The sequence below is a fragment of the Gobio gobio genome (assembly GCF_949357685.1).
Source record: "Gobio gobio genome assembly, chromosome: 11".
NCBI classification, from domain to species: domain Eukaryota; kingdom Metazoa; phylum Chordata; class Actinopteri; order Cypriniformes; family Gobionidae; genus Gobio; species Gobio gobio.
In genome coordinates this window covers 6035351-6059661 of record NC_137104.1, presented here as the reverse complement: position 1 = coordinate 6059661, position 24311 = coordinate 6035351, and the positions used below count along the sequence as shown (strand labels likewise).

Below are 24311 nucleotides of genomic sequence, written 5' to 3'. Positions count from 1 at the left end.
CCAATATGCTTTTGGACAACAGATATGAGTCAGAAATGAAACAGCAGAATTGACCGAGCCGTCACCTGACTTTCTTCTGTTGAACCCAAAATAAGATATTTTGTCCTTTTTTGCCCATAGAATGACAGTTCATGGGGTCCAATGTTTTTTGAACATCACTGATCTTTATTGTATGGACAAAAACAGCTGAAACGGCCTTCAAAATATCCCATTCTGTGTTCTGCATGAGCAAGCCATACAGCGAGAGTGAGTAAATGATGACAAAATCGTCCTTTTTGGGTGGACATTCCCTTTTAAGCACACTTTCTTCAAACTCAAGCAGGACATGCAGATCCAACATCTCATTCCTCCCATAATTCCCTGCCCTCTCTCTCTACAATTTCAGTCAAAGAAATTGCAAAAAGTCCTCATTGAGTAAAAAGTGGAATTGATTGATAGTGCCACATTAATATCCAATGTCCACTTAAGTCACTTCCCTTCTACCGCAAAAGTCATGCAAATGTTACAAGTGCTATTTTTTCTATACTTTGGTGACACTTTAGTATGGGGAACACATATTCACTATGAGCTACGACTTTTGCCTCAAAAAGCTCCTAATTACTGTTTATTAGTTAGTAAGGTAGTTGTTCATTTTAGGTATTGGTAGGATTAAGGAATGTAGAATATGCTCATGGAGAATAAGGGCATGTTCACGTCTTTTTTGAAGCTGCCAGCGTCTGTTTTACATTATAATCCTATGGAGTAAACCGTGTTTTCAAAAAAGTCACAAACGCTTTTTTTAACGCCAACGTCAACGTCTTTTTCTGCACCTCAGCACGTCTTTTCAAGTTGAAAAACTTTTACTTTTCTGATAAACACGCCCTACGTCAAGCGCCTTTTTGACAGCCGACCAATGACAAGCGAGTAGCAAGACCTGAAAGTGGAGAAGGTGCCGATATCTCTGTATGTATATTTTAGTCTACAATAAAACTAAATATGTCATAAAACACAACCCTGCCTCTTTTCGTTTACATTTAAAACAATATTAAACATATTAATATGTGGTTCAGACATTGTGCATATACAATTATCACTGTAAAAAAATTAAATATGACATGAAACACAACCCAGGACCCAGCTAAGGCATTAATATGTGCTTTATAAGTACTAATAAACAGCCAATATCCTAGTAATATGCCTGCTAATAAGAAACTAGTTAATAGTGAGAATTTCTCATATCCTACTTTAAAGGTGCACTGGTAACACTTTACAATATGATCCCATTAGTTAACATTATTAATGCATTAACTAACAATACGCATTACATTTGGTACCATATTTATTAATTGTTGTTAAGGTTAGTTAATTGAAATACATCTGTAACACTTTAGTTTAGGGTCCAATTCTTATAAAGCACATATTAATGCCTTTTTCCGCATGAGCATATTCTACATCCCTACCAATACCTAAACTTAACAACTACCTTACTAACTATTATTAAGCAGTAGGAGTTTATTGAGTTGTAGTTAATAGTGAGAATTGGACCCTAATCTAAAGTGTGACCAATACATCTGTTCATTGTTAGTTCAAGTTAGCTCAGGTGCATTAAATAATATTAACAAATAAAACCTTGGATTTCAATAATGTATTAATAAATGCTGAAAAATAACAATAAATGCTTTAAAAGTACTTTTCATTGTTATTTCACGTAAAAAAAATGGAACCGGTAACACTTTAGTTTAGGGTTCAATTGTCACTACTAACTATTTGCTTATTATCATGCATATTACTATGATATTGGCTGTTTATTAGCACTTATAAAGCACATATTAATGTCTTTTTCTGCATGATCATATTCTACATCCCTTAAACCACCCAATACCTAAACTTAACAACTACCTTACTAACTATTAAGGCGAGACACGGCAGGTGAAAACAGCCAGTTTGCTCCCTTAACATGTAAGCTTTCAAGTCAAAATGAAAAAATGTCAACATTACACATTAAGGTGGTTATTTAATTATATTTTGTCACCGTGCGCCTTTAGCTTGGTATCATTATAAAGCTCTCAGTCTCACACACAGCGCCAATATGGCCATTTCCTTTATAGAACTGACCAACTGCGAAAGTTTGCAGAAAACCACATCTGATTTGTCAAAGTGAATTTCTCACTACGCGCTGCCGTTTCCTTGTGTATTCTCCGCCTGAGAGAAAGTGAAGACAACGCCGAAATCAGCTCATTAACGTTCACAGAAAAGACCAAGTAGCAAGAGCTAGTAAAAAGAAAGTAAACAACAACAGATTAAAAGACGAAACCCCGTCAGAATTAGATTCAAATAGTTATAGATGGACATATGCAACAAACAGGGACAGTTCGTCTGCAGTTTTTGTGACTGTTGTTGTGTGTTTGTTAAGGTAGTTCTCTAATAGCTATTGCTATCAATAATTTATTCATTTATCAATTTCCATGTGTTTTAAATATTATACACTACTGATATTAATGAAGTGAATATATATTTTGTTTGTAGGTTGGGGGTTTTATAGAAATGTAGGCAGTAAACTTTAAAGGTCGTTTTCTCAAAATGAGTTTTTTCTCACACTCAGAGTCAGATATATCCAATTCAGTAGCACCTTCAAGCACCAACTTTTGCAGTCTTATACTCAACTATATAATGAAGGCTTTTACAGAGGGATTTGTTGATATATCATTCCTATCCTGAGTTATAGGTCCTTTAACTCCAAAAAACATGGCGGAAATTGATTTTTTAAGGCTATTGTCAGTATCCTCTAATTTACTAAATCTCATCTAATATGTCAACAAATACAACCCCAAATCAGAAAAAGTTGGGACAGTATGGAAAATGCAAAAAAAAAGAAAGAAAAAAAAGAAGTGATTTCTAAATTTACTTTGACTTGTATTTCATTGCAGACAATATGAACAAAAAATATTTCATGTTTTGTCTGGTCTACTTAATGTCATTTGTAAATATGCATCCTTTCCTGTCATTCAGACCTGCAACACATTTAAAAAAAAGTTGGGACAGTAAAGCATTTACCACTTTGTAATGTTGCCATTCCTTTTCACAACACTTAAAAGATGTTTAGGGACTGAAGACACCAAGTGATGAAGTGTTTCAGGTGTAATTTTGTCCCATTCTTCCTGCAAACAAGTCTTAAGGTGGGCAACAGTACGGGGTCTTCGTTGTTGCATTTTGCGCTTCAAAATGCGCCACACATTCTCTATTGGAGACAGGTCGGGACTGCAGGCAGGCCAGTCAAGTACCCGTACCCTCTTCCTCCGCAGCCAGGACTTTGTAATGTGTGCAGAATATGGTTTTGCATTGTCTTGTTGAAATATGCATGGACGTCCCTGGAAAAGATGTCTTCTTGAAGGCAGCATATTATGCTCCAAAATCTCTATGTACTTTTCAGCATTAATGGTGCCTTCACAGAAGTGCAAGTTACCTTTGCCAAGGGCACTGACACAACCCCATACCATGACAGACCCTGGCTTTTGGACTTGTTGCTGGTAACAGTCTGGATGATCCTTTTCTTCTTCGGTCCGGAGCACATGGCGTCCATTCCTCCCAAAAAATACCTGAAATACTGATTCATCTGACCACAGTACATGTTTCCACTGTGTGATGGTCCATCCCAGATGCCTCCGAGCCCAGAGAAGTCGACGGCGCTTCTGGACACTGTTAACATAGGGCTTCCTTTTGGCACAGTACAGTTTTAACTGGCATTTGTGGATGTAACTACGTATTGTGGTACTTGACAAAGGTTTGCCAAAGTAGTCCTGAGCCCATGTGGTGATATCGCTTATAGATGAATGACGGTTCTTGATGCAGTGCCGCCTGAGGGATCGGAGATCACGGTTGTTCAGCTTAGGCTTGCGCCCTTGTCCTTTACGCACTGAAATTCCTCCAGATTCCTTTGATCTTTTAGTTATGTTATGCACTGTTGAATGTGAAATATCCAAATCTCTTCCTATCTTTCTTTGAGGAACATTGTTTTTAAACATTTCAATAATTTTCTCACGTATTTGTTGGCAAACTGGCGATCCTCTGCCCATCTTTGCTCCTAAAGGATTAGACTTTCTTGGATGCTGCTTTTGTACCAAATCATAATTACAATCACCTGTTGACATCACCTGTTTCAAATCACATCATTATTTAACCATTTTACCTCATTGCTAGCCCTAAATTGCTCCTGTCCCAACTTTTTTTGAAATATGTTGCAGGTCTGAATGACAGGAAAGGATGCATATTTACAAATGACATGAAGTTGACCAGACAAAACATGAAATATTTTGTGTTCATATTGTCAGCAATGAAATACAAGTCAAAGTAAATGAGCGTATATTTAAGTATACAAGGCCTCATTTGCATATTAAAACATTAATTTACACAAAACTTGTAATACATTTTTTTTCTTATGTTTATGTACAGTGATATCTTGTAATAAAAATAAAAAAATCCCTATTCACCTGTAGTGTCTATAGCCTTAATAAGCAGTAATAAGGAGTTTATTGAGGCAAAAGTCGTAGTTAATAGTGAGAATTGGACCCTAATCTAAAGTGTGACAATGGAACCTTATTGTAAAGTGATACTGGTGCATTTATACATATGCCTTTACATACCATAATTGTTAAACGTCATGTCTAAAATTCACTTTTTTTTCCTAGCCTCATAGGTTGGCTCAACTTGTTTGTCCAAACCACGAGAAGTAGGTGAAGAAGGAGAACATGGGAGACCTGACTGGAAGAAATTGCCTTTTTTTTCCAACTCCGTTCGGGTTCCTTTAGGCCCATAAAAATGACACACTTCGCCTTTAAGAAAAGCAGAATCCCAGAGGACTGATCTAGCAGCTGCTCCGTCTCAATCCGAGTGCAGTCGGCTCGCTCTATCTGCAGTCAAGCAGTGCCAGAAAGCTCAAGCAGAGCTGGGAAGTTAAGTCTTGAGAGAGGCTCGCTGCAAGAGGCTCCAGCCCTCACACACGTACAGCCGCTCTAATTGGACCACAGGAAGTTCAGGTGTGAGCAGGGAGAGAACAGAGCATCTTCCCATCAGGAGGACACTAAAGCCCTCACTGATGCCGCCTGGTGTATGTGCTAATTGGGTATCAGGCAGTTTCAGGGGCAAAGAGTAAATGGCTGTTTGTTGATTTTAAGAGGGTCGGATCATGTCATAACTTCAGGAGGCTTTACCTCGGAGACCTCACACTGGATGTAGGCAATTAGACGAGGCCGGAAACAAGGTCAAAGGCTTGTAATAGCTTCGGTTTGGACTGTTATTAAAACAAAAGGTAGTAAACCCGCACGGGACGTTGCTGACCGATCTCAAGAGCCGCTCTTGCAACAGATGCACACACACAAAAACATCGACTCAGGCCTTCCTAACAGTCTGAGCACATGTTTGTGTGTACAAACGCCTTCAGCACAACACACAGGAAAAAGGATGAAGTTGCGCTGCTATGATTTTATGCCATGAAACCCTGGAGGCAGATGAACAGTACCAGGAAGGAGAACGCCTCCTAGGACTAAGAGGAAGAGAGATTTCTCTTTCAGCCTAGCTGTTGTTCTGTCTCCTCCGCCTCCTCTTTCTGGGTCATGAGTCCAGCATATACAGCAGGATTGTCTGTATTCACACTTTATGGGTCACAGACACTTAATGCAGGTTTAATGGATAAACAGTGGGTGTTTAAAAACATGCATAGGCTGTCCAGCGAGGTACATTCATACTGACGGAGATTCGTCATGACAAAGCAAGCAGAAGTGATTTGTTTTCAGTGCGAGTTGGTGATCAGAGGCAACACACACTCAAAAAAAAAAATGGATTTTTGCTGCTTGTGCAGTTTGGTTAATTAAAATGAGCTAATGCAACACAATTCTTGAACGTTTTGACACAGCCTAATTTCATTGCGTGCAATCAATTTAAATTTGTCAAATGGAAGTTTACTTAATCCACTTGTGCCGGGACCACATGACGCGTGTTGGACATTATTATTATTTCTTAAATCTGTTGTTTAATTCACTAAGTACTCCACTCAATTACAACATGGTTCTTGCAAAAAAAACATCAATAGGCAATGTTTAGTAACATTAAAAAAGAGACTTGATATAGTAATATTTGGTCTATTTATAATTATACATTTATTTAAAGATATGACTTATGCAACGAACAGTGACTCCATGAGGCGAGTAGCAATGAAAGAAATTATTGTTCAGATACTGAATACAGTGTTTCCCACACATAGACTAATCCGTGGCGGTGTGCCACAGAATCAACACCGGCCGCAACATTTTGCGCGTCGTTATTCTTTTTTTTGTCTTTTTTTTTTTTTTACCCTGTTTAAAACACGCAGCGCATTCAGCTGCACTTTCTTTCCCTGCTCTCCCTCACGCGCGTCTCTCTGTCACTCACGCGCGTCTCTCGCTCTCAAACGCCAAACCTGCTTAGTGCTTTTGTTATAAAGCAAAGTCTAAGCTTTTACATTTTTAAAAGTTTTAATACGGAATTCAAACAATAAATAGCGTGCTCTCTGATCTCGCGGGGGCGCGCACGGTCACGTGGTTCACGGAGCTCTCTATACTTATAGCGCTGGGTCAATACATTTGAATGGATAGATGACAGTTTCACTATTCAGGTATTTGCAGCAGGTTTTGGTAAACAGTACAGCATAGTGTGCATTCCTTATTACGTCAATCACATTTACAGTATCATTTTATTATGGAGAGTGAAGGAGATGCAACATCTTGACATTAATGTTAATGTTTTTCTTGTATTTAGCCCTCAGGTATTCCTCACTTATTGGTTACACTTGTACTCATTGGTGGTCAAATGTGACCATACACCTTAACTATTTTTCAATTAAATAAATGTTCTATATTTTAGTTTAATAATATTTATTGAATATTTTGAGGAGATCTTTTGGTACTAAATAGGCCTATTATTTGTGCTATAATTATGTCCCATTAATGACCATTTAATTAATTAAATAAAAATAAATACTTCTAATATATTTTTTCTTATTTATATTACAATTAGTGTAGTAATTAATGTTAACATGGAGAAATCCAATGCAAATTAGAGTCATTATGTGTCAGGAAAAATAATTAATTTCATTTGTAATGCCATGGTTTACCCACTATAGGTGTCTGTATGGCCCTTTAATCAATATACATGTATCTAGTCTAGTTGCTCAAAAAAAGTATTGCAGATCATAACTGCTTACTTATTTTTAGGTTTTGCATTTGAATACATTTAGACATGATCAAACACTAGATTTCTTAAAATGTGAAATTTTAAAACATTAATAACTTGCATCCTAATATTTTTAATGGTACTTATACAAGCACACACAAGTGAATATTAATGAATGTGAGCAAATATCATTTAAAATAGTTTGAAATAGTGCTAAAAAGGCAAACTTATTTTTCCTTATATGTACAGTAGGCTATATACATTTGAATTGATACTGAATCAAGATCGAAATAAATCGATATTTGTGCCAATCACCAACCCCAAATTCCCCGCCCACCACCACAAATTGGTTTCTAATCTGTGGGAAACACTGGAATATACCTTCTGTCCTCATTTAAAACACAAAAGTTAATCGACACAATCATGACAATATCACAATTTATCATTTTTTTTTAATGTTTCTGGTCAGCAAGGCTGCACTCTAAAAATGCTGGGTTGTTTTGGACAAACAAATATGGACAAACCCAGCAGTTGGGTTAAAAATGTAATTAAAAAATGTAACCTAACGTCTGGGTTTGAATTATTATACAGATACATTTGTGTGGAAAATGTGATAGAAGAATAACATTTACAGTATTATATCATATTTTTTTTCAATATAAGTCCTTACTGTCACTTTTGATCAATTTAGTATGGAAGTTTGTTTCCGCCACAGAATAAAAAATACATTTTGCGACTTTTTATCTCACAATTCAGACTTTTTCTTGAAATTGTGAGTTTTTATCTCACAGTTCTGACTTTTCTACCTCAAAATTGTGTGAAACACAGATCAGGCATAACATTATGATCACCTTCCTAATATTGTGTTGGTCCATCATTTGCTGCAGAAACAGCCCTGACCCGTCGAGGCATGGACTCCACTAGACCCCTGAAGGTGTGCTGTGGTATCTGGCACTAAAATGTTAGCAGCAGATCCTTTAAGTCCTGTAAGTTGCGAGGTGTGGCCTCCATGGATCGGACTTGTTTGTTCAGCACATCCCACAGATGCTCGATTGGATTGAGATCTGGGGAATTTGGAGGCCAAATCAACACCTCAAACTCGTTGTTGTGCTCCTCAAACCATTCCTGAACTTTTTGTGCTTTGTGGCGGCGCATTATGATGAAAGAGCCACAGCCACCAGAGAATACCGTTTCCATGAAAGGACAATGCAACAATGCTTAGGTAGGTGGTACGTGTCAAAGTAACATCCACATGGATGGAGGACCCAAGTTTTCCCAGCAAAACATTGCCCAAAGCATCACTGCCTCCGCCGGCTTGCCTTCTTCCCATAGTGCACCTGGTGCCATGTGTTCCCCAGGTCACGTTCTACCATTGCTCCGTGGTCCAGTTCTGATGCAAACCGGGAACACCCCACAAGAGCTGCAGTTTTGGAGATGCTCTGACCCAGTCGTCTAGCCATCAAAATTTGGCCTTGTCAAACTCGCTCAAATCCTTACGCTTGCCCATTTTTCCTGCTTCTAACACATCAACTTTGAGGACAAAATGTTCACTTGCTGCCTAATATATCCCACCCACTAACAGGGGATGAAGAGATAATCAGTGTTATTCACTTCACCGGTCATAATGTTATGCCTGATCGGTGTATAAAGTCGCAATTGCGAGTTATAAAGTCAGAATTGCGTGATATAAAGTCGCAATTGCGAGGAATAAAGTCCGAATTGCTAGTTTATATCTCGCAATTCTGAGAAAACAAGAGATGGAGACTTACAATTGACCTATCGGTAAGCCCCTCCCCTCAAACGCAGATGAGCCAATAGCAGTTGAGTATCATTTGCGCTGGGACCAGAACTCGGACATCTTTAGCTGTCAGCGCCATAGAAAAACATTGGAAAATCCGAAACTCTCACCGATTTGATGGTGTTTATGCCACAAAAATGCTAAAATGTCGTGCCTGAGGTACTGTAACTCTGATTCCAGGGATCCTGAGAGGATTTTCTGTTTGTCAAACTCTCATTAAGTTACGATTAAAGTCCCTGCTAACATACAAACTGAAATAACTAACTGTTCTCACGTCATGTAACGTTAACACTGTAGGTCAGAAACACGAAGGTCTACATTTCAGTGCCTCTCCATATTAAACTGGTTATATGTAAATTAATTTAATTTTAGATATGTTTAAGGTCCACATTATCTGTCCTACTCCTATTTTGATGGGTATTATAATCTCCGGATAGTGAAAGGAAGAGCTCGCACGCAGTTTATCGGAGTTGTTTTGCAGATACAAAGTTTACCAGTTATTAACTGCACCCCTGAAAAGGTATACGGTCTGTGTATATGTGTGTTTACTTTTAGTTGTATGAGTGTTTTTGTGAAATTTGCTGTGTATGTTAATGGTAATGCAACGGAGAGAGATAGTTTGTGAATGAGACGTTAATGCGCACTTCTTATGCTTTGTTTGTTCAGCTCTTACGATGATTTTTTGGAGTTAAAAAGGACATAATAAACTTGATAAACCATCAGTAAAGTTTGCCCATCATTCGGACGGGATATACGCTACATTCTGTGTCCAAAAACATCTCGGGATAAGGTTTTCACACGGACAGCTGTCATTGTAAAATATAGCAACTCCGTTTGTTTGTCCAAGTTAGCAACAGTAACTAAGGGGGGCGGGGCTTACCGATAGATCAATTGTGAGATAAAAAGTCGCAATTATCTTTTAAATTGTTTTATTTCGTAGCGGAAACAAGCTTCAATAATTTAGTGCATCCTTACTGCATTAAAATATACATTTCTTGAAAACATAATCACACTGACCCCAAACTTCTGAACAGTAGTGTAAATGTAAAGAAAAAAATTGGGCAACGCGACAAAAACAGAGACCTAATAACCAGCAAAATAAGTTGTTGAACAACTAAAGTTACAGTTGGCACATATCGGCATCATGGGAATGAGGCGTGGCTTTGCTGATTACAAAAGTAGAGCTGCTTAGCCTAATAAATGCTCAGTTTGAAGGGTCACGCACAGTATTTTAGACCAACTCGCACGCATTAATGCCACCTGTGGTCATTCTGACCTCCTCTCAAAATACATTTAATTTCAAATTTACGAGCTTAAAAGAATGCGCACTGAGTGTTCATCACGAACAATGATTCTGATGGATGGATTCAAAACACAAGGACACTACAATCAACCAAACCAATCAAAGTTCAGTCTACAGGCTTGTACAAAAACAGCACTTAAGCTTTTGGCCTGATTTCTAATAATTCAAGAGCTCCTTCTCAATCCCAAGAGCACATAAACAACCCAGAATTGTTTAAAATGGAGAATTGTGTCCTTCACTATCAATACCAAGTCAGCGGTTCAGTGCACAAAATATTTTTCTCTTAAAGGGCACAACCATACGCAGAATATTACCGGGACTTGTTGAGCTCACTGAACCAGAATGGGATATAACACCATTCAAAATGCCAGTGGCTGAGCCGTTCTCTCACTCCACACCTTCCCTGCATGTTCATATCGAATTCTCTTTAAAGTCCCCAAGGACAATGTGACAGTGTGGTAGAATAAGAGTTAGGTGAGGCATTGGACACAGGGATCCTTGATTCGCAATAATTCTATGTGACAAAGGCTCGTCTGCCGCTAGCACACCAAGTTGAAGTGGCCTCGCAGAGCGTTTTGTGTGCGGATGGTTTACGGCTTATGTAAAATCTCTCTAAGCCATGTTTGGTGCTCGACAAAACTTCTTGTTGTTGTACGTGTGGGTGTAGGAACTACTTTGAGGTTCCCCTCTGGATTTCTCCCAGTCAGTTCATGCCTTTCCTTTCCTTTAACGGAATGAGCAATGGCAGGAAGATGTGGGGTGTTGTGTTGGTTATGAAATGTGCACGTTCGCTCGGGTCTCTGCAGATCATGCTGATTCTGGGAGTCCCTGTTCCTGATTTAAAATCGAACAACATAAACAGACACAGACTCCTGCAGCTGTGTGTGTGTGTGTGTGTGTTTACGCATATTTTGTAGTGATGTCCGGCCAAGGAAAATTGACACCGTCACCCTTTATTCAAATATTATTACAAATTTGTTGAGTCAAATCTTTTATTTGTGGTGATAAATATTTTTGATATCCTTTTTGGCCAGGATGTCATACAAAGAAATATGAATGCATGCTAAAACCAAAACAATAATATGCGATTATGTAGTAGCCAATGTATTCTTTTTGTTTTTCTATAAAATCTGTAGCTGTGTTTGCCTTTTTTGCTAAATAATTCCATCAAAATGCACAAAATGAGTGTATCCTTTAAAGAGTTAGTTCACCCACAAATGAAAATTCTGTCATAAATCCATATGAGTTGAGCGGTTTAGTCCAAATTTTCTGAAGAGACTCGATCGCTTTATATGATGAACAGATTTAATTTAGGCTTTTATTCACATATAAATATTCATCAATCAGTTGTGGTAAACTGAAGCTTGAGCATGTTCGCTTGACGTGTGAGAACCAATGAGGTTCATTCTCGTGTTACGCATCACAATTGAGCTTCAGCAAGAACCAATGAGGTTCATTCTCATGTTACGCATCACATTTGAGCTTCAGCAAGAACCAATGAGGTTCATTCTCGTGTTACGCATCACGTTTGAGCTTCAGCAAGAACCAATGAGGTTCATTCTCATGTTACGCATCACATTTGAGCTTCAGCAAGAACCAATGAGTTTCATTCTCGTGTTACGCATCACGTTTGAGCTTCAGCAAGAACCAACGAGGTTCATTCTCGTGTTACGCATCACATTTGAGCTTCAGCAAGAACCAATGAGGTTCATTCTCGTGTTACGCATCACGTTTGAGCTTCAGCAAGAACCAATGAGGTTCATTCTCGTGTTACGCATCACGTTTGAGCTTCAGCAAGAACCAATGAGGTTCATTCTCATGTTACGCATCACATTTGAGCTTCAGCAAGAACCAATGAGTTTCATTCTCGTGTTACGCATCACGTTTGAGCTTCTGCAAGAACCAATGAGGTTCATTCTCGTGTTACGCATCACATTTGAGCTTCAGCAAGAACCAATGAGGTTTGTTCTTGCATGTCAATCAGGTTTGGTTGAGCTTCCATTTATGTTCACTGATCAATGTTATGTGAATAAAGCCTAAATTCAATCATTTCATCATATAAAGTGATTGAGTCTCTAGAAAATTTGGACTAAACAATTCATATGGATTAGTTTTATGTTCTCTTTATAAACTTTTTGAAGTGTCAGTGGTAGTTGTGTAGCTGTCAATGGAGGGACAGAAAGCTCTCAGATTTCCTCAAAAAGATCTTCATTTGTAGCCTGACAAGTCAGACCCACATCAAGATGTTGGGTCTGGGAACACACCATTGGCAGGGCTCAATTCGAGGGGCGGGATAAACGGTTGTCTTTCAAATTCCCTCTGCACGCAATAGGATAGCGCTACAACCAACCAGAGCAACAAAGAAGGTGAAGCGGAGCTAGTTGATTAAACTTTTGTCGTATCCGGTCGGCAAAACTCTGAACACATCTTCCTTTATTAAGAATGACTTCAGTGCCGTTCTTTGTTCTTTCTCAAAGAAAAGCTTAACTCCAAGTCTTCCAGAGTCGCGGCCAAAGCCGATTCGAAAGGCCGCTGTTCGCCAGTTTCTTTGTGTTCAAGTAGCAGGACCGCCGAAACTATGCCATCATTATGTTAAGCCTGCCCACCGACTCTATACACGATGTGATTGGCCTGACCAGAGTTTGGTCGCAAGCTAACGGAGAGTTGCTAGACGCCCTGGCTGCAAATTACATTTTGAACTATCCTTTTAACCAAGTTTAGAGTTTTGTTCCTCCCTCATATTTATGTTTTCCTCATTTTATTTGATGGTTTAACCGAACTTGCAGGCTCAGTAAAAACAAACATCCCCTCGAGAAATCACTTTCGGCCACATACTGTATCTCCAGCTAAAGCCATCTGCATGTAATTTCAATGAAAAATGACTGAAATGTTTAAAAATACAGCACAGCAAACCCACAGATTAATTATACACCTCACAGATGTCGGACACAGGCTTAAGGCGGCGCCCCACCAGCTGATTTTTCAGCCGTAAACTTCATTTACATAGTCATGGGACAATCAGAGCGAGTCTGGGCCGCGTCTCTCAGCGGGTGAGTTTTAACAGTCCCGGCGACTCAAACCTCTGCCGAGTTAATGGTTCTGCGGCGGATTCTCACGGCCTTGCTGGGGTCCAATGAGTTTCTTCTCACACTGAAGAACTGACAAGCTTTTATTAGAAGACATTTAGCTGCTTGGAAGTCATCCAAACTTATTTCTCACCAATTGTTTACCATGGTGATTGTGCAGGCAAGCTATTTTCTGAAGTTCTTCTACAGTTATATGCCTAATAAAATGACTAATACATACTAAAGCAGAGGCAGAACAGACTGTGTTTAATGAAAGTAACTCTATTTCTCACTCAAGCTGTGCATAAACATATACTCTCAATGGCAAGCCCCAGAGGAATAAATACACGCGCATGCATTCAAAGCAGAAAGATACTACACTTGCATCCTATTTCAGCGAGTCTATTTGTGTATTATTCCTGTTTCGCAAGCTTCATGTGACAGGGAATTGGAAAGAAATGTCAGAGGCTTTAGTCTAAGCAGTGATTTTGAGGTGTAGAGATTTCAGCAAAAACAGTCAGTAGGTATGATATCTCAGACCAAAATTTTGTTGTTTTGATTACACAACAGTTCAATAAACAAAAAGGTAATATTGACTAAAGGTCTGTTCACACCAAGGACAATAACTACAACTACAAACTATAAGTCCACACTACAAATATAACGATAATGACATCATTGGAATCACTTTTTTCCCAGCTCATGAACAATACAAATTTAAAGCAGCAGATGACAAAACAGAGCTTGCTTATAATAAAAAATAACATTATTATGTGTTGGTGTGTGCACTAATATAGTTATTGTGGTTGCACTTTATTTTACAGTGCATGCATTTACAATGTAACAGTGTACGTAATGATTATGAATATTGGTTCATTTAAAAGAACAAATTTCAATCTTTCTATAGATAGGCTATGTTTCGCATGCCTGTGAGGCAAGTATACATTTTTTGTTACGTGCTCAAGTTCACTGAGATGGCAGATCAAGCACATCCTGACTGTTTTCATTATTTGATAAAAGCACAACGTTTTGTTGTTATTGTGAGTTTACAGAAATAAAAGGCCTATTACAGTTTGCATTACTTCTATGACCAAAAATGAAGGAGTATTTAAAGTAAATGCAAGTGATGGCGCCGGCGCCAGCATGTCAGTGAGTGCGCTCTCCACACAAACACAGATATGCGCCTATATAATAGCACACATTAATCACATTTAGGTTCACGTTAGAGCAAGCAGACTTGTAGAGTTGCTACTACTTACGTGTTTCAAGTGATAAGCCATATTTGAGGTCGGTGAATGATAAGTGAATACTTGGATTTCCTGCTGTTGATGATCTGTCCGTCACAAAGTATTTTTTTCTTCGACTAAACGACTAATACAATTTTGGTCGACCAAGCCTCTTCTAGTCTACTAACGGTTAGTTGACTATTAGGGGGCAGCCCTATTACATAGTATTTTGTAGTCATTTTTAGCCCATGACACACTAAGCCGACATCAAATAACTAGCAGCAACAAAAGCCTCTAATCATCTGCGTCTTGGCCAAAAAGTTGCGCTTGAACACACCAAAAGGATTAAAGGCGACTGTCAACTAGCACTTGCGTTCTACACCTGCGTGTAAGTAAATTACATTTACATTTTACATTTATGCATTTGGGAGACGCTTTTATCCAAAGCGACTTACATTGCATTCAAGGTACACATTTTACATTTTGTCAATTCTTGCTTTCCCTGGGAATCGAACCCATGACCTTGGCGTTGCTAGAGCCATGCTCTACTGTTTGAGCTACAGGAAAGCGAAATATCTGTATATATCAGCAGGTATCAATAGTCTATATTCATCATTTAAAATGGGAAACCGAAACTAGGACAATAGAATGGTAAATGGTAAATGGACTGCATTTATATAGCGCTTTTAACAGACCTACGGCCATCCAAAGCGCTTTACATCTTTGCCTCACATTCACCCATTCATACACCTCGTCGGAAGCAGCTGGGGTTAGGTGTCTTGCTCATGGACGCCTCGGCACTTGGTTAGGTGGAACCGGGGATCGAACCACCAACCTTCTGGTTTGTAGACAATCTACATGAACCACTGAGCCACTGCCGCCAGAAATACAAACCGTAAACAAAGCAGCGTTTGCTTACCATTTTAATATCAATCACATTGATCACTTTCTTCATTCCAGTCGGCTCGTTATCATGAAAACATTTGTGCATTTGAATGCTCAGGTAAAATAACCTAAAATTATAACAGCCTTCTGTCTGTACCTCTTTCATCACTTTTATTCTCGTGCACTGACTCGTTCGCTAAACTGAACAGCCAATCAGAGTTCTCTCTCTCACCGACGGCCAGACACCAATTCAACATATGCTGAATTGGCCCAAAAATCCCCAACGGCGTCTGACTAGAGGCAACGGTGCAAAACACACCAAAAAAAACTAAGCCAACTGACGAAAACGGCAAAAATGGCTGACAATCGGCTTTTTGATAAACTACTAACCAAGTTATTTTTGCTTCAACAATGAACTTTGTTTCAAACCAAGTCAAAGCACAATTAACCATCATGGTGATTTATTGTTTAGTGGTTAATAATTTTGTGGTAAATCATTGTTTTTGAACAAGTAGTGACATGGAAAAAGACGCGAGACGCATCGGTTAATGGTCCGTCTAGTGCGTTCACAGAAAAACAAGGGAAAAATAGCACGGGTGAATGGAAAAAAACCCATGTTCCGTGTGAAAGATGCCTGTGAACATGCATATGTGTTACATTTCTGAGACATACATGTTTACCAGCATATCGCTATACAGTACAGCGTGTGGAAAGTGTCACCGCAATATCCCCACCACTAATAAAGAGACTGAGATTGTGTCTGGAACACAGACAAGCAGAGTGATACAAACAGTGACAACTCCCAGCGTTGGACTGTATATGGAACACAAATTGGACTAGAAATAACTGTATAATATCAACTAAAATACATTCCAAACACAACATGGCCAGCTATTTTTTTTTTCAGATTTGCTCTGCCAGAGAAAACAGTTCCAAAAGAAGCCAAAGCAGGAAGTGTTGCGAACACAGACAACAAACTGATCCAGGACTGTTTTACAAAATACCAGCACTTTTGGAGCATCGCCTGTCCAATCAAAATCAGTGGACTGCAAATAACTTTAGCAACCCAGAGATTTTATTTGTGGAGGCAGCTATGTTTATGAGCACAAGCTGTTTGAATACTTAACCAAAGGGCAAGTTCTGTTTTAACTAGACAAGAGTTGCCTGGTAATGTCATTGCCATACGTAATGGTCAGGGGTGGGAGGGTCCTCATGTCTGCCCACACACACACACAACCTGATGGCTTCTGCCTCTGTATGATGTCATTAACAGAGATTTTATGATTGGATGATGGATTACACCTTGTGGGGCAGTCGTGGCCTAATGGTTAGATAATCAGACGGGTTTGGTTGCGGGTTCGATCCTCAATACCGGCAGGAAATGACTGAGGTGCCCTTGAGCAAGGTCTCTAAACCCCAATCGCTCCCCGGGCGCCACTGCAAATGGCCTCCAGTGTGTGTGTTCCCTACTCAGCACCTAATGTGTGCGCTAACATGGATGGGCTAAATGCAGCGGACAAATTCTGAGTATAGGTTACCAAACTTGGCCTTAATGTCACTGTTAATCATTTCTGCTAACAAAATGAAAGTAATGAAAAACAACAGACTTAATGAAACAATGACAATATCAAACATGTCTTCTTACACAGGTGCAATAACGAAAGGCATCTTTCCATGTTAATCAGAGTTTTTGTCTTAATCAGCCACAACGGAAATACTCAACAATATTTGGTTTCTATTTCTGCGCAGCTCGAGCCATACTAACTATAACAATGATAATCTCAGGCACTGATTATGTGCTTAATTTAATGTTAAAAGAATTGAATGTGAATTTTGCATGACCTTTATAGCCACCCTGAAAGTGACAAAATTCACCTCAGACCTTGAAAATAACTAAGGGATAATCCACGGCTAGCTGTGTATTAAATTATTTTAATGCACGACGTGAAGGCAAAGAACTTCCCGACGTGGGATAATCTACACCTAGTGGTGCATTCAAATAATTTAATGGTTATTTGCCAACATTGAGCACTTAAAGCTGTTATTTATGTTTGCAGTGCAATATTTGACCGCAAGGGTAAAACTGACGGTTATTTTTGTCAGTTGCGGCTTGTTAGATCTAGCTTTCGGTGCGCTTTGAATCAGACACAGAGATAAAGTAGTGCGTAAGATTACATTTATTTGAATAAATGAACTATAGCATTTATTTGAATTAATTATCGTGCGAGAGAGAGAACCTGTTCAACATCTCTCTATTAAAGGGATAGTTCACCCAAAAACAAAATTTCTATGTTTATCTGCTTACCCCCAGGGCATCCAAGATGTAGGTGTCTTTGTTTCTTCAGTAGAACACAAATGAAGATTTTTAACTCCAACCGTTGCAGTGTGATAGTTGTATAATGCATGTCAATGGGGATATTTTAGAGTATGAGAGCAATGAGAGTAAAAACACACAGACAGACGAATCCTTATTAAACCATGCGGCTCGTGGCGACACATTGATGTCTTAAGACACGAAACGATCGGCTTCTGTGAGAAACCGATCAGTATTTATGCTATTTTTTATCATATGATCAGACGAATATCATCTATTTTTCCCAGCACCATAACTTCCGGCGAATAAGGTCAAAATACTGGCGCGATCAAAGATATATATACGTAGATGCCTCATTCGACCGATCTGCGCAGGCACTAATGAGGAATCTATGTATATATCTATGATCGCGCCGGTATTTTGCATGTATTTTGACCTTATTCGCCGGAAGTGATGGCATGGGGAAAAATGTGTTTTCCTGCTGAGTGTCTCGATCACGCGCCCACTAAACAGCCCGTGAGAAGTGTTCGAGTTCGGCGCAGAAGTCTCCGGTACGAGCTGCGAATCTCTCTGTGATTTAAGTTGATTTAAATCCAGTTAAACAGCACTGACTTAATCAACAACACTAACGTGCAAATCAGCTGAGCCGGTTCAGTTCAAATACTTTCAACAACAATTCACCAACATTTATCATGGATTTACTGTGGTAACACCTGTAACCGTGGTAATTTGTCAGAAATGTAGGTTAATATCTAATTTTATTTAATTTGTAATGTAGACATGTATTAAATGAGTAATAAAGGCCAAATTGCAGACTATTTTTGTTATAAACTTGCAGTTTTGTGCATTTGTATTTATATGTTTATAGTAGGGCTGTCAAAAGATTAAAGATCGTGATTAATCGCATCCAAAATAAAAGTTTGTGTTTACATAATATATGTGTGTGTACTCTGTTAATTATTATTTATATATAAATACACACACATTCATGTATATATTTAAGAAATATTTGCATGTATATACTGTATATACATTTATATAATCTATAATATATATAAATATAAATGTTTTATATATAAAAATAATATTTTTTTCTTAAATATATACATGCTTGTGTGTGTATTTATATATAAATAATAATTAACAGAGTACACACATATATTATGATATTATGTAAACACAAACTTTTGTTTTTGGATGCGATTAATCGCGATTAATCTTTTGACAGCCCTAGTTTATAGACTAAATAACTTAAAGCTATTCTAGATATAGATTTTTTTTTTTACTTTTTGCCTCGTGTGCACTGCAAATTTTTTTGTCATTTAGTATTTTTGTCTTGTTTCTAGTCTAAATATATACAAAAATTCTTAAATTAAGATGCATTTACTAGATAAGTTAAATGACATTAGATATTTTTTCTTGTTTTGTTGAGTTTTTGGTAAACACAAGCAAATATATCTGCCAATGGGGTAAGAAAAATAATGTTTCTGTTTGGAATCTTGTTTATTGTGTCCCAAACAGAAACCAGATTATTTTTCTAATCCATTGGCAAATAATTTAGTTTGTTTCAAGCAAAAACTCAAATCATTTAAATTTTTTCCCCCAGGAATCAAGAAAAAAATATGTAATTTTCCTTTTGAGATATTTGGACTGGAAAAAAAGACAGAAATACCAAAAAGCATTTTTTGTAGTGTGGTTTTACCTGTGGTGATCTAAATAGAGCACTTATTAAATTTAAATAAGAATAGAGTTCTAACTCAGTAATAATATTTAAATTTCACCCATTAAAACTTTTTGGTTGATGAAAGTTTTACAGATATTGTTAAATATCTATACATTTCCTGTGTCCTATCTCAAGCTACTCTACTGTCAGCTCAAGCTTTTGTCAAATCTGTCCTGTTTCCAAGAAATAAAACATGTCATATATAATAGAAAAGGGACCGGCCCCCGGGTGTGTCCACAACATCGAATCTGGCCCCCTTTAAAAAAAAAAGAAAGTTTGGACACCCCTGGTATAAATGAAAGGAAAGAAGAACATTCAAACTGTGAAGCATCTCTTTGCAAAGAGACTCCGCCCACACGCTCTTCTTATTGGCTGAGATTTTTGATTGATTTCTCAAAGTCGTGTTGCGTCTGGATTACTCGTCGCTGGAATCGCATTACATCGGTGTGTGATGCAGCATTCAATGACTCTTAGCATCTTTAATTGTGCAGGTTGCGTGTGTCCGTCCTACCTGAGCAAAAGGGCATGGGTGCGCTCCAATGGCCGTTGAGCTGGCAGGTTCGCGAGGACTCGCCCTTCAGTTGCCGGCCACCCGTGCAGCTGTAGCGCACCGTGGCGCCAAAGGTGAATTTGTCCCCGCTCAGCAATCCGTTGGGAGGAGATCCAGGATGCCCGCAGTCCACCACTATCCACAACACACGCAGAAAAGTCCTTCAGTGCACATTCACAAGATGAATATGAATATATTACAACATAAAGGGCAGACCGGGATTAGATTGAGCTAGGATTAGCTTTTAAAAAAACATTACTGATGTGCATCTTGAGACAAAACAATGGCACTGACATATTTTAAGATGTCTCAGTGCAAGTTGCTTTCAGTTAAAACAACTCAAACATGCATTTTAGTCTGAGACCGGGGGGAAAAGACTTGAAACAAAGCTGCTCTTTACTTTTAATGATATATTCGCTCTAGTTGTTCTCAATGAATACGGTGCTAATTCAGCTTCCTGTATCAGCGTTTTGATCAGCACTTTCTGAAAGTTTCTTCCTATCCTGTAATTTTAGACCTATATTTTAATCAAAATGAATACATATCAATGAATTAGGTAACACTTTCTTTTACTGTGTCCTTGTTACATATATGACATGTACTTACTATAGTTATAACAGTAAATTCTGCATAATTACATGCAATTAACCCTCAACCAACCCCTAACCCTATAGTACAGGTTGTTAATTAATATTACTCAGTACTTAAATACATAATTACACTGTAACAATGACATATTGTGTAGCCATGAATTACTGATTTAATTTAATAGAATCATTTATTTAAAATGGTATTCAAAGTAATGAACGTTTAATGTGCACAGAAATGTAATAAAGCATTTTAACATGTTTTAGTCAAATCAAGAAAAGTTCAAACAATTGTGCATATGGGTCAAAGACGAGACGTCACAATTTTGGTGTCCGCATCAAATTATGTTTACAAAAGTCATTTTATATACATAAAAAACATGTTAAATGCAAGTAAACTGTCTACTTTACTATTTCAAATAACTTTTGTCAAAATTAAATGTCAACAATAAGGGGAAATAATGTTCCAAAGTGTAAAATTGTCATTCAGCGTAATGGTCCGGACTTTGATTTTGCCATTACATCCTTAAATAAATGTATGAAATAACAAGTAAAAAAATATATTTGTTTTCTTGGCATTTTCAAATATGTGTTGGCTGTGTTATATTAAAAGGACTATGTCTTACTTATTTTTTTAAGTATTTAAATAACCAGGGGACTTTTGTCCCGAAAATCCAGTTTGTAAGAGATCATTCAGTGTAACAGGATCAAGAAGCCATTCTGAAATCATATAATAAACAGATAGTCATTGGACAGTCTGTGACATCATCAAAAGGCCCCCTGAAGACCATGTGGTGCTGCAGAAAAGTGAATTCATTGCTCTTAAATATTTGATAATTCCACCTTTTCATGGTGTGGTATCTAAGTTACAAAACCACACGTCATTCAGTGAAATGCCAAAAAAACATTTATATTGTTAGAATGTTTGAAAAATAAGTAGATGTTGTGAATAATTGTGATTAACTTTACTGGTCAAGCTCACTGTTTGATATAGATGGCCAGCTTATGGCCTGCAATATAAGCTGAAGTAGAAGTTTCGTCATTCAGGGTAATGCTTTTTTCATTCAGTGTAACAGATATATTTATGTAAAAAATTAAACAATATACTTATTCTAACCTGTAATCATTAAAATATATAAAATAATGTGATCATACAAAATTTTATTATATTTTAAATGATTTTCACTTCCTTACAAAAACTTCTTGCTGGCAAATGGGTAAACCTAGTGGTTTGAAGGATAGTGGCAAAGTATAAAGATTTAAAAATTACAATTAATTAGTATTTGTGGGCTGGACCTTGATACTTAAATAGAGTCTTTTAATATGCCATCAAATGATTCCTGTTTTAAATATGCCTAATAAGATTTTCTGATACATAAATATTGTTACACTGAATTACATTTTAGTGGGTGTCTTCTGTAAATCATGGTAAAAAATGTGTGATAGTCATTATTTTTTGCTAAGAAAATATAAAATTAAACAGGACACATTCTAATGTACAGGAAAAAACAAAATTTAAAGCTGTATTACACATTTATTTTTTTGATGCTTGAAAACCCCTATTTCGTCTTTGACCCATATATATTTTTGCATGCCAGCAGAAAAGGTGTGAACTCGTATAAATATATATCAATAAAGCATCGAGTAAATCTAATAACCAGTTGAGAAACAATAAACACTTTTCATACAGGCCTAGACCGCAAGTAAGCGTCAGCATTTTTATGCGGAACGCATCTCAGATCTTATTGAAGAGTCAGTATTTAAAGAGCCTTGCAAATGGTGTTAGGATCACACGTGTAAAACTACAGGAAAGGTTATGGAGACACAAAGCAAAGTGGCGACTGGGCGAAAGGGCATCTCTGACAGCAGGGAGTCTTGTCAGGGCAAAATGTGAACTCAGGTCCCGTCGACTTCGCAGCTGCTGTGGAACGTGTCTCAGTGAGCTGTAGACGGGCTGAGGATGTGCCGTGTTTCAGCTTTCACATAATAAAACGAGGCTCAGATAATTGCTAATTTGTGTTCCACCTGTCCCTCAATTACAACCACTGATCTTAAGCAGCGGGAAGAGGGTCGTGCAGATAATTCCCCTCAATTACTGGAAAGAAACAGGTAATTAGCACCACAATGCCACTGCCAAATTTTCATTGAAAGATGCCAGGAACATACCGATACACTCGGGCAGCGGTTTGTCCCACTGACCCGTGGGCTGGCAGGTGAGGATGGGAGAGCCAAACAGGTAAAAGCCGGGGTTGCAGTCGTAGAAAACAACCGTGCCAAAGGTGAAGTTTCCGTGCTCAATCTTACTCTGCCTGATAGAGTTGGCTGGAATCCCGGGATCAGAGCAATTGACAACTGAATAAAGAGAAGAAAGGGAGAGGACAGAAACAGAGACATGTGTTATTTGGCAGAAGCACTAAGCAAGTGACTTCAGTGGAAACAACTAGGTCAGATGCTCTACGCATGCAACGCATGTAGAATGAGAATTTGCCATTCTGTCACAGACATCCACACAAAAATATTACTGTTAGGATACAATCAAAAATGCTGGATCTTCTATTAAAAATGCGACTAATCGAGACTAATCGAGATATATATATATAAATTGATTAATCACAATTAATCGCATCTAACATAAAAGTTTTTTATATTATATATATATATATATATATATATATATATATATAAAATTGATTAATCACGATTAATCACATCTAACAAACATTTTTTATATTATCTATATCTATATATATCTATCTATATATATATATATATATATATATATATATATATATATATATATATATATATATATATATATAATTGATTAATCACGATTAATCACATCTAACATAAACGTTTTTTATATTATCTATATCTATATATATCTATATATATATAAAATTGATTAATCACGATTAATCGCATCTAACATAAACGTTTTTTTATATTATATATATATATGTATATATATGTGTTTGCGTGTGTGTATGTGTGTACACACACCCATATATGTATGCGCATATATATATATATATATATATATATATATATATATATATATATATATATATATATATATATATATATATATATATATATATATATATATATATATATATATATATATATATATATATATATATATATAAAATTGATTAATCATGATTAATCGCATCTAACATAAACGTTTTTATATTATATATATATATATATATATATATATATATATATATATATATATATATATATATATATATATATAAAATTGATTAATCACGATTAATCACATCTAACATAAACGTTTTTTATATTATCTATATCTATATATATCTATATATATATAAAATTGATTAATCACAATTAATCGCATCTAACATAAAAGTTTTTTATATTATATATATATATGTATATATATGTGTTTGCGTGTGTGTATGTGTGTACACACACCCATATATGTATGCGCATATATATATATATATATATATATATATATATATATATATATATATATATATCAAATTGATTAATCACGATAAATCGCGTATAACAAACGGTTTTTATATTATATATATATATATATATATATATATATATATATATATATATGTGGGTGTGTTTGCGTGTGTGTATGTGTGTACACACACCCATATGTATATGTATGTGTATATATATATATAT

The 24311-nt window shown here is 37.0% G+C and overlaps 1 protein-coding gene across 1 annotated transcript in view; it reads right to left on the bottom strand.

Moving 5' to 3' along the window:
* The window catches only part of csmd3b (CUB and Sushi multiple domains 3b), a gene marked incomplete at its 5' end in the record, with an annotated part of 796761 nt that overhangs the window by 89065 nt on the left and 683385 nt on the right, over positions 1 to 24311 (bottom strand). The window contains 2 exons of the mRNA XM_079829185.1: positions 20008 to 20181; positions 22800 to 22985. Coding sequence (XP_079685311.1) covers positions 20008 to 20181; positions 22800 to 22985 — 360 coding nt within the window. The remainder of the gene's footprint in view (positions 1 to 20007; positions 20182 to 22799; positions 22986 to 24311) is intronic.